This window comes from Nicotiana tabacum, chromosome 10, assembly GCF_000715075.1.
Source record: "Nicotiana tabacum cultivar K326 chromosome 10, ASM71507v2, whole genome shotgun sequence".
Classification (NCBI taxonomy): domain Eukaryota; kingdom Viridiplantae; phylum Streptophyta; class Magnoliopsida; order Solanales; family Solanaceae; genus Nicotiana; species Nicotiana tabacum.
In genome coordinates this window covers 105,209,929-105,221,918 of record NC_134089.1, presented here as the reverse complement: position 1 = coordinate 105,221,918, position 11,990 = coordinate 105,209,929, and the positions used below count along the sequence as shown (strand labels likewise).

At 39.5% G+C, this 11,990-nt stretch overlaps 1 protein-coding gene across 1 annotated transcript; it reads right to left on the bottom strand.

Annotated features, from left to right (window-relative positions):
- Window positions 1-10,271: 10,271 nt before the first annotated feature.
- On the bottom strand, window positions 10,272-11,706 carry LOC107811917 (uncharacterized). The gene is made up of 2 exons (XM_016636908.2): window positions 11,428-11,706; window positions 10,272-10,738 (listed from the first exon to the last, which is right to left on the bottom strand). The coding sequence occupies exons 1-2, from the start codon at window positions 11,563-11,565 to the stop codon at window positions 10,535-10,537; spliced, it is 342 nt and encodes a 113-aa protein (XP_016492394.1). The 5' UTR covers window positions 11,566-11,706; the 3' UTR covers window positions 10,272-10,534.
- Window positions 11,707-11,990: the final 284 nt, after the last annotated feature.

The window sequence follows — 11,990 nt, the reverse complement described above, 5'->3', positions numbered from 1 at the left end:
ATTAATAAGCAAGAAGATAAAATATTTTCGAGCTTTGAACAATGTAAATTATACGTTTGTCAGAAATTTCCCTCCTTACAATGGTTGTTGAGCTTACTATTTATAGTTGTTCTTAGGGAATAAGGTCTTAGGATCAAGCCCCTCTTAAATAAAAATTATGGGGGCCATTGAAGAATGTGCAACGATAATCAATGAATGTCATATTCTCTGTAACAAACTATGTACTTAATGCTATAGAATATTCTCCATTAAATGCTACCGGGTGGCAGGCATTTATTTTGTCTTTATGAACATTATTCCCTTCAGGAACAAACGGGATTGCTGCCTTTGGACCTGATTTCAATTTGCCTCGCTTTCCATCTGCCTTCGGCTCCAAGTGTCGCATTATTATACGACTATTTAATATGAACATATTTTACCCTATACAGATAGTCCTTCCTGCTTTTCGATGGCAAATCCTTGTGTCTCCAGAAAATTGGTGAAGATACCTTTCTTAGCGAAAAATTCTTTGACTCCCTCTAAAAAAATTTTGACGGTTGATTAGAAAAGCGTCTCTCCGTATTTAATGCCCCGAACACGCGTCATCCCATGATTCAGCAATACTTTCGCCGGTTCAACTTTCTTTAATCTTCATCAAAGAAAAAACCTTACTTCCTTCTGATAAAAATGGCCTCCTCTTCTAGGAATTCTAGTTCTTCATAGAATAAAGATAACACTGATAATGATTCTCCTCCTACGGTGAGAACCATCATCCCCAAAAGGTTTACTACAACTAAGGACTTCGAAGAGAAGTACCCTTCCACTAATCCCCGCACATTGGATGTTGGTGTATATCCTTTCTCCATTTGTCCTTATAGTATCCTTGCTATGAAGGAAGATTGTGGTTGTCAAGATTTGAACATCATCTTTTCTAACCTGGCGGAGCAGGTAATCTTCTCTAAGAAGAGTTTTATGTACGTTTACATGTACCCCTTCACTTTGGACCTGTTCTCATTGACTATGGGGCTTAAACCTGTTCAGTTTTGGCACAGGTGAGCCCTTCTGTATAGCAGACTATTGCATGTCTTTGTTGTCTATTCCACGAGATGGGGGAAGATTTGTTCCTGGCTTGGCTGATGAACCTTTATTCCCTCAAGATTTTTCGTGAGGGAATGATAAACATAAGCAAACATGGTCACCATTCTTTTCTCACCAGCATGGACGATGACAATGACCGTGTCCACGAGGGACATTATCCCAGTTACAACTCCATCCTTTCCTGAATCATGGAATCGTACTCGTAAGTTTAGCACCTGTCTTCTCTTCTAATTAAAGATCGTCCTATGCTATTACTAATCCTTCTTCTTTTACTATTTCAGCAACTCAATGGATACCACCAAGGGTTGAAGGTTTGGACTAGTGGGTCCAAAAGATTTTGGATGTCACTACGCCTAAAACCCGCAAGTGAAAAGAATTGGCCCTTAAATATGGGTGGATGACCAAAAATCATGAAAGGTTGAACTTATTTTGTTTTTACTTTTCATATAGTAAAATTGGTTAGTGTTCGAATGTGAATAAGGCAAATTTGAACACTAGAAGTCTTGTTCCTTTGAAGATTTTACTAGCGAATAGTTGGGTAATCTTTAGTTTGATAACAAGCTTCACTTCCCCTTAGGAACTTTGCTATTGAGCCAAAGATTATCTAACAATCTTCCTAGTGGCTTGCACTCATGAACGGTCCGGTAAGCCTTGGCCCGATAGCAAACTTTACTTTCTGGTAAGAACTTTGCTATCGAGCAAAAGACTATCTAACCGCTCTGTAGTGGCTTGTTGCCTGCATACCTTGTCATTTAAAGGTCTTATTTCTGCTGATGATGATTCCTTCATAGTATGCTTCCCGTTGCTGCCTTGTTAAAAACCTTGAAGAAAAACCTAATTGGGAAAAAAATTGGACGAAGAGAAAAAGAGTACAGCACATACTTTCAGTATAGGCGGTGCTAGATAAGTAGGGATTTTAACCTATTATTTGCTCTTTTTACTTGTGTTTTACGCCAAATATGTTTGAAGGTATTCCCGAAAACTAATGAAATGTGCTTGGCTACAGGAATTATTCAAAATGAGCCAAAGGAATCAAAACCAACTCACAAAGGAGTCAAAAGTTGAAAAAAATAAAGCCTGGACAAAGAAGCCTGAAGCGCAGTCCGCACCAATATTATGCGGTTGCAAAAGCCATAGTGCAGCTACGATCAGAAATATGCGGTCCGCATAAGGGAGATTTAGAGAGTTGCAACTTCAGGCTATAAGATGAGCGCGGACCACACCAGAAATGTGTGGCCGCGAAAGTCCCTAGTGCGGCGGCGATTGAAATTGTGCGGTCCGCAAGATGAAGAATCAGAGATTTGATTTCAAGCCAAACGCAAGCACGTGCGGACCGCATCATTTTTATGCGGCCACATAATCTGGAGCGCGACCGCACTTGGAATTATGCGGTCCGCAAAAGTTCAGCTCAACCCAGATCCAAAAGAGAAAAATGCGGACTGCATCAGAATTATGCGGTCGCAAAAGCAAGAGTGCGGCCGCACTCAGAATTATGCAGCCACACAACCTCCGTAGGGGCAATTTTGTCAGATATTTTTAGCTTAGTATAAATAGATTTTTTTTTGTCATTTTTAGGTTATGTTATGTTTTGTATAAGCACGTGAGACAGATGAGCCTTCTGTTTTCGGAAATTTTGTAAAAGACTCATCTATTAACATTAGATTTTCATTCCATAAATTAATATTATGGATTTTAACTTCATTTCATATTTAATTTCTGTTATTTCCATGAGTAGCTAAACTCATAGCTAGGGTTGTGAACCAAATCTAGTGTGGGTATTTAATGGGTATTTGATTTTAGGGCTTGAATGTGAATGGGTTAGTGATATTTAGCCTAGTTCTTGCTAGAACTATAGAATTAATGGTTGCAAACATTGATTCATGCCTTTATGACTTAGCCTCTACTTGAGAAAGATGGACTAAGTCTAGGACAACTAGGCTAACAAGGAATTGGGGTGAACTCAAGAAACTGATAGCCCCAATTAAAGGGTTAAACCTAAAGATAGTAATACCCGACTTGAGCTAATATCACTTGATTTGTATCAATACCCATTTGGACTTGAGAAAACCAAATTGGGCAAAATTACTCAAACTACCGAGAGGTATAGAGTGAGTTCCCGGTTGTGATAGCTATATTATGATCCCATCTAATCAAGCTTGCCCTAGATTTTATTACCCATTAGATATCCACCTAGCTAGAAGTCATGACCCTAGTATCATTAAACATTTGAAAAACAACAACAAAAATATTGTCCTTAGTTTCAATCATTGAAATCTTTACAGTAAAGTTACAAGTAAAAATCAAACCCAAACTTGTGGAAGTGTAATTAGACTCACAGCCTGCATATAGCTTAGATATAAACGTAATTCCAAACATGAACTCCCTGTGGATTCGATCCCGACCTAGTTGGGTTAAAACAGCATCGATCACCCTCGCTACTCAATAGTAGTGTAGGCTTGAACCCGATCAAGCTGCCAACAATAGTACCTTTTGAGGTGTGCCACATTCCAATTGCTTGGCAATTTTACTCTGTCTTGATTTTCTAATTCGTACGACCATTTCCCGTGACAGCTGAAACCCGGGAAGGGCCTTCCCATGTCGGAGCTAGCTTTCCTGAATTGAGCTCCCGGGTGTTTTGAGTTACTTTCCTTAAAACTAAGTCTCCTAATTTGATATAATAGAGGTTGACTCTTTGATTGTAATATCTTTCCATTCTCTATTTTTGGGTTGCCATCCTTATATGTGCCAAGTCCCTGCGTTCGTCGAGCAGCTCTAATTTGACCAATAATGCTTCGCTATTTGTTTCTTCATATGCCCGAAAGTATCTCAGGTTGGTTCTCCTACTTCTACTGGGTATCAAGGCTTTTGCCCCGTATACGAGAGAGAAATGATTCTTCCATGTGCTCGATTTGACTGTTGTACGATACACCCATAATACTGATGGGAGCTCTTTGGGCCATGTGCCTTTGGCTGCTTCCAATCTCTTTTTGAGATTTTGGATAATCACCTTGTTTGTTGATTCTGCTTGACCGTTTGTGCTCGGGTGATAAGGTGATGATGCCATCCTTTTGATTTTTTTAAGTCTTCAAGGAATGCTAGGTTATCTATTTTGGTATTCCAAAATTGCAAATTATATTTTCCCACAAGAAATCTACCACTTTGCGCTTGCCGATTTACTGGTAAGGACCTGCTTCAACCCACTTAGAAAAGTAGTCATTTAAAATCAAAAAAAAGTGTACCTTACCGGGGGCCGGGAGCAGCAGACCGACTATATCCCTTCCCCACTTCATGAATGGCCAGGGCAACAAAATTGAGTGAAGTAGCTCTAATGGTTGATGTACCAACGGTATGTGGCATTAACATTTATCATATTTCTGAACATAAGCCTTGGCATTTTGTTCCATCCGAGACCAGTAGTATCCTTCCGTAATTAGTTTTAACACTAAGGAATCCGTGCCTGAGTGATTTTCGTAGACTTCTCTCATGACATAGTTTCAGAAGCTCCCAAACAACGAGCCAACGGGCCTTGAAAGATCTTCTATACAATTGACCTCCTTTGAAGTTGTATTATGCATCTTTAGTGCGCAGCACCCAGGATGCCTTGGGATCTTTAGGAAATTTTCTATGCTCGAGATAGTCAATGATCTTATTTCTCTAGTCCCAGACCAAATTGGTCCCGTTTACTTCGTAATAGCCATCAATGTCCAATACCAAATGCATAAGCTGCATGACCGTGCCGGAGTTCGATCCCTTCATTTCTGTGGATGATCCCTGATTGGCTAGTGTGTCTGCCTCCGCGTTTTCTTCTCTCGGGACGTGGGTAATTGACTATTCCCTGAACAATGCGAGCAAAGCCTGAACTTTCACTACATATTGTTGCGTGCATTCCTCTTTTGCTTTGAAGATCCTGTAGACCTGATTTACTACTAATTGGGAATCACATTTGATTTCTATCACCTTGGAGTCTATTCCCCTAGCCAGCTCGAGACATGCAATCAAAGCTTCATACTTTGCTTCATTGTTAGTCAGAGGAACAATTCTTATGGCCTTCCTTAGGGTTTCCCCCCAGGGCGTGATTAGCACTACGCCGAGCCCAAACCCTTTCACATTGGAAGCTCCGTCCATGAATAGAGTCCAAATTCTTGATGTCGATTCTAACACCATCACAGCTTCTTTGGTAGCCAAAGGTAACAGTCCTGAACTGAAATCAACCACAAAGTCGGCCAAAACTTGTGACTTAATCGGGGTCCTAAGTTTATACTCTATATCAAATTCACTTATTTTGACTGCCCACTTGGCCAACCTACCTGAAAGTTCAAGTTTATGAAGGATATTCCGTAGGGGAAAAGTGGTCACAAAGGCTATCGGATGACATCGGAAACAAGACCTAAGCTTTCGAGTGGCGACTACGAGAGCTAAGGCCAACTTTTCCAGATATGGGTAGCGAGTTTCTGATCCCGTTAAAATTTTACTAACATAATATATAGGAGATTGCGTACCTTCATCCTTGCGGACTAAAACGACACTTACCGCTATCTTCGAGACCACTAAGTAAATCAACAATTATTCGCCTTCTTTTGATTTTGATAGTAATGAAGGAATCGATAAATGCCTTTTCAAATCTTTCAAAGACTGCTGGCATTCTAGAGTCTATTCGAAGTTGTTCTTCTTTTTGAGGAGTGAAAGGAAGTAATGACATTTTCCTGTCAACCTTTGAACCTCTTTTACACTTGATAGTTGGTCGGGGATGTCTTCGATGGCTTTAATTTTATAAGGTTTAACTTTGATCCCACTTTGCGATACCAGGAATCCTAGGAACTTACCAGAGCTGACTCTGAATGCACACTTCTCGGGTTTTCATGTTGTGCTTCCTTAGGATGTCAAAGGCTTCTTGCAAGTGTTTGAGATGATCACCTGCGTTCAAACACTTAACTAGTATATCATCTATGTAAACTTCCATGGTTTTCCCTATTTACTTTCAAACATTTTGTTTATGAGACGATGATAAGTGGCTCCGCCATTTTTTAGCCCGAAAGGCATCACGTTATAGCAATATGTGCCAAAGTTCATTATGAATGAAGTTTTTCCCTGATCCTCCGGGTAAATTTTGATTTGGTTGTACCCGAAATAAGCATCGAAGAAACTCATTAACTCGTGCCTGGTCTCGCATCAATCATTTGATCAATGTTCGGTAACGGTAACAAGTCTTTTGGGCACGCCTTATTTAGATCCTTATAGTCTACACACATGCAAAATTTATTAATCTTCTTTAGAACTACTACGTTAGCGAGCCAGTAAGGATACTTTATCTCTCAGATTGAACGGATATCAAGCAAATGAGTTACCTCTTCTTTGACGAATTTGTTTCTGACCTCAACAATAGGACATTTTTTGCCTTACAAGAGGGATGTTAGGATCCAGACTTAGTTTGTACACAGCCACTTTTGGCGAGATACATGTCATATCCGCATGCGACCATGCAAAATAGTCAACGTTAAATTTAAAAAATTCGATAAATCCATACCTAAGCTCGGGGTTTAGTCTTGTCCTCAAGTGGAACTTCCTCTCTAAGAACTCTTCGAACAACACAACTTGCTCAAGTTCTTCCGATGTGGACGTTGTTGCGTCCATTTCTTCTAGTACCTGGAAATATCTTGGTACCTGATAGGATTTCGATGACTCCACCCCCTGGTTGACTTTGCTCGGCTTGGGAGAAGGCGTCGGTTCCTGTAATTGCTATGATGGATGATACTTCCCTTTTCTACTAGAAACTAAGATTGTGTTTATTTCCTTTGAAACCGATTGGTCTTCTCTTATTTGTTTAATACCCCCAGGAGTTGGGTATTTAAGTAATTGATGATATGTTGACGGTACAACCTTTATCTCGTGCAACCATGGTCTCCCCAGGATAATATTGTACCCCATATCACTGTCTACTACCTCGAAAAGGGTCATCTTCAATACCCGCTCGACATTCATGGGAAGCAGGGAATCTCCTCGGGTTGTCACACTTGCCAAATTGAAGCCGGCAAGGAGTTTTGTGGCCGGAATGATACTTCCAATCAAATTGGCTTGTTCTAGCACTTTCCAATGGATAATATTGGTCGAACTTCCTAGGTCCACCAAAACACGTTTAATTTTAAAATCTAAGACATTAAGAGATATTACTAAGGCATCGTTGTATGGCAGCAATAGTCCATCTGCGTCTTCCTCCGTGAAAGTGATGTTGTCCTCAGCGACTTCCCAGAGTCTTTTACTCTGGATTACTCATAGCTTCATCTTTTTTGCCGTCGAAAAGGTCACACCATTAATTTTGTCCCCCCCCCCCCCGAAAATCATGTTAACCATTAAACACGGGGGATCTTCTCCTGCTTTAGAGGGTTCCACGTTATCACGATTGCGAACATAGTTATTTTTAGCCCGGTCGCTTAAGAATTCTCTGAGATGGCCATTTTTCAACAATGTCGCCACCTCCTCACACAAATGCTGGCAGTCCCCTATCTGGTGGTTATTGGTCCCATGGTATTCGCACCATAAATTAGGATCCTTCTATCTAGGATTGGATCTCATTGGCTATGGGAACCGTGCTTCCTTAATGTTCTTCATAGCTGATACTATTCTACTACGCTTACGTTGAAGTTGCATTCGAATAGCCTAGGATAGGAGGACTCTCGGGAACCCGATATCTCCTTGTCCTGCAATGATCTGTTATTACCATCTGTTGACCGAAAACCTCTGTCGCGTCCTTCGACCTTTCATAAGGCAAAGACTAACCTCTTGAAGACCGTCAATCTGTGTCGAAATCATCCTCTCCTTGTTCTTCTCCCAGTACCGACCCTTGGTTGATGTCGGGAAACCGAGTTGATCATCCTCAATTCTTCTCTTTAACTCGTACCAGTTGTGAATATCTGCCCATGTTGTTGCCTGAAACTCGAGTAGAATTTCTTTCAATTTTCAGAAAGCATTAGAACTTCTCGGATTCAGCCCTTTAGTAAATGCTTCAGCTACCCATTTGCCTGGTACGGCCGGTAGCAGCATCCTTTCTTTCTGAAATTTGGTCACGAACTCCCGCATCAATTTGGACTCTCCTTGTGCAATCTTGAATATGTCAGCCTTTTAGGCATGTACCTTTCTGGCCCTGGCATGGGCCTTGATAAAAGAATCTGCGAGCATCTCCAAAGAATCTATTAAATGCTCCGACAATAGCGAATACAATGTTAGGGCCCCTTCGTGAGGGTCTCCCCGAATTTCTTCAGTAAGACTGACTCAATCTCGTGCGTAGCTAAATCATTCCCTTTCACTGTCATTGTATAGGTGGTGATATGCTCTTGAGGATCTGAAGTGCCATCATACTTTGGCACGTCTAGCATTTTGAACCACTTCGGGATCAATTCTGGTGTCGCTCTTGGTTTGAACGACAACTAGGTGTATTTCTTTGAGTCCAGTCTTTTCAACACTGGTGGTGCGCTCGAAATTTTATCCATTCGGGCATCTATTTCCCTCATAAATCGCATGAGTTCAGGTTTAAAGGGATCATTCTCATTGTTGTTTCGCTACCATTTTCCCTAGCCCTGTGAAAGCCGGCTTCGCCTTTTGGGGTGTTGTTACTACCCTTAGCATTGTTTGGTTTGCGGGAGCACCGGGAGGAACTGGACCTTGTCCATTCGCGTTGTTGGATGCCCCCGACAACGCCTGCCTTAACTATGTCATGACTTGATCTTGTCGTAAGAGGTGGCCCATAATGGCTTTTTGTTGCTCCCTCAGGATCCTTACTGTTTCAATGATGTGCTTTTCTTCTGCATCAGGAGTTGCCTCTCGAACATGTCGTGGATATAGCCAGTCTTCTCCCCCTCATCGCGGGTATCACTAATCGAGTTTTCGTGCTGAGGCTAATTTCCTTTGGCCTCAACGTTGTGTGCGATGTTGACATCGTTATCTGCCATTTTCTATGAATTTTGCTAAGAACAAAGAATCAAACGGATTAGTAATAGATGCAAGGATCAACTCAATTACACAATTGTCTAAGCCCCACAGTGGGTGCCAAACTGTTTACCCGCAAAACGGTATAGTTGAATTTATACGCGGTTTATAGACAAGTAAATCGATTTTATCCCAAAATGATAAATAAATTAAACAAGGATGTAAGACTTAGAGTTGAAATCGAGATAAGACAACAGAAATCCTGATTCCGAGAGCAAAGAGCTTCCGGAGGAAGTAGTAACGATATTAATAAGCAAGAGGATAAAATATTTTTGAGCTTTGAACAGTTTAAATTATGAGCTTGTTAGAAAAAATCCCCCTTTATAATGGTTATTGAGCTCACTATTTATAATTGTTCCTAGGGAACAAGGTCCTAGGATCAAGCCCCTCTTAAATGACAATTATGGGGCCATTGAAGAATATGTAACGGTAGGCAATGAATATCATATTCTTTGTAACGGGCTATGTACTTAATGCTATCGAATATTCTCCATTAAATGCTACCGGATGACAGGTATTTATTTTGCCTTTATGAACATCATTTCCTTCGTGAACAAACGGGATTGCTGCCTTCGGACCTGATTGTCATTTGCCTCGCTTTCCATCTGCCTTCGGCTCCATACATATCGCATTATTATGCGAGCATTTAATATGAACATATTTTACCTTATACAATAACTCCTCGTACCAATTTATCAGCTTCAAATTCTTTATTTCAAGTTTAAATTAAGATATCAAATGAGTCTAGAAGATGCATAGTGAAACTGCAAGCTAAGCATGCACTAGGTTGACTCCGTCCTCACGCATACAAAAGGTTGAGTCATATATATTTTATTGTGGTTCGGAATATTCTTCTTGTTCTTTTTTTTTTTTTTTTTGGTTCAGATTTGGGGAACCTATCTTGAGTCAAATACTTGACTTATTCAGTAAATTTATTCGGTTCAGATTTCTAAGGGAAAATTTCCAATTAGAAAACTTTTGGCCTCTACTATTATACAACAAACAAAGTTTATGATATTGCGAATTCATATATCCAATCCAAATGAACTTAACTGATGCGTAATTTTATTTTTTTGGGGTAACTCTGATGCGGAATTTATTGGTATTTACTAAAATCCTTGACCACATAATTGATCCTCCATGTTCTTCTTGTTCAAACTCCAAACAAGGATGACAAATGCTATCAATGAATTGTAAAATAGAATAGTCAACGAATCAAAATCATAAAGCAAAATGACATTGATCATGACCAAAGAGAATGGACATATATAACTTGTAAACAAAAATGTGAAGAGATTAAACTGAAAATAATTTATGGGAAAAACTTTGGAAGATCCTAATATATATTTTTTCCTAATATTGTACATTGGAGTAGGTCCTGGCTGAGAATGGTAAAATGGAGAAGTGACATTAGGCTCGGGACATCCAATTAATTCCATTCTAATCAACAACTTGGAGGTATGGCTGAATGGCGGCTTCACGCTATTTCCTGCAGAGCGGAAAATCGGTCAGCCTCAGCCTCAGCTTTGGCGTCCTCCAGAGCAGCTGAGCCTTTGAAGAGCAAAATGGCAAGGCTGCCAATGTAAAAATGGATGAAACAGCCATAGCAATGAGTTACAAATGAACCAAAGTCAGTCCCTACTATGCATTGCCAACCCGGTCCATACATCGTATCAAATTCCTGCATCCAACACAACAAAATCCAAACTCTTTTATTTTGTATGTCTTTTCGTGTGCATGATCCCCTCCAGACAATTATACTGAAGGTAAAATTATGTTGTACAAGGTCAGTGTCGGAGCCATCTTATAGGAACGACACCCCTTCGCGGGAAAAATACATTGTGTAGGTAGGTAAAGAGAAAATTTTATATGTATATATACTATGTTGTTGACTCTCCTTAATTTTTTGATATATTTACTTTTATATATTTTGACACCCCTCAATGAAAATTCTGTAAGGTACAATAATTTTGATATCTAAATACATAAATTCTTAAATCCCCTTTAATTACATGAGGGAAATTTAATTTCTAGTACAATGATAAATATGACTAAAGCTTTAAGCTTTGTCGGTTCGAGTGCTAGTAGTGGAATCCTATAGTATTTTGATTCCCATTATTAAAATTCTTGCTCTGAGAAAGATGTAGACAACAAGGTAAGGGTTCAACATAATCCAATAATTTTAATAGTAGGTAAAATGCAATGGATCCAGCTCCAGCAGTAAGAATATAAATATTGAAACCATCAACTCTATATTCAAAATCTGCCTCTAGCCATGATCAACCCTAGTCTACGAAATTTGATGGGAAAAATAAAAACATGAAAAACAGAACAAGACAAAAAAAAAAATTAATCTATCATGAGGAGTACCTTTTTAAGGTAGCGGGCAATTTCAGTGGCCTCAGTGACATCAAAAAAATCAAGAGCTTTTGCAGCTAAATCTAAGGCATCTCGTTGCATGGTTGCCAGCATGTCTGTGTCTCCAATTACTGCTTTGCCTTCCAGCATCCTGACTATTCACTCAACTACCAAAATCTATGAACTAAGAAAGAGTAGAATATTATTAGTTTTAAAAATTGAAAAAAAGCAAGAGGATGTTGCTTTTTTCTTCTTTTTCTCTTTATCCCTTTTCGTGTACGTTATCTCTTTTCTATTGGATTATATAAGGATATAGAGAAGATGGTTGAGGCACGTAGATGAGGATTCTGAATGTGTGGAGGTCAATTACACTCATAGGTTAGAAAGTAATACTCTAGCATAATTCTAAATGCAACTTGAGTAAAAAGACAAACATAGTGGGCTCATGTTCTTCCAAATACTTCTACTAATATATATGGCTCCGAATTTACCCTATATGCGTACACTTACAACGTAATGTATTTTTGCAATTTCGTTTAAATGTAACAGATAACTTACCTTATTTATTGGCTTGC

Excerpts from the sequence above, each read along its gene's own strand:
- LOC107811917 (XM_016636908.2), bottom strand. The coding sequence starts at position 11,565 with ATGCTGGAAGGCAAAGCAGTAATTGGAGACACAGACATGCTGGCAACC. Across the intron at positions 10,739-11,427 it reads TTGCCCGCTACCTTAAAAAG|GAATTTGATACGATGTATGG; the intron begins GTACTCCTCATG and ends TGTTGGATGCAG.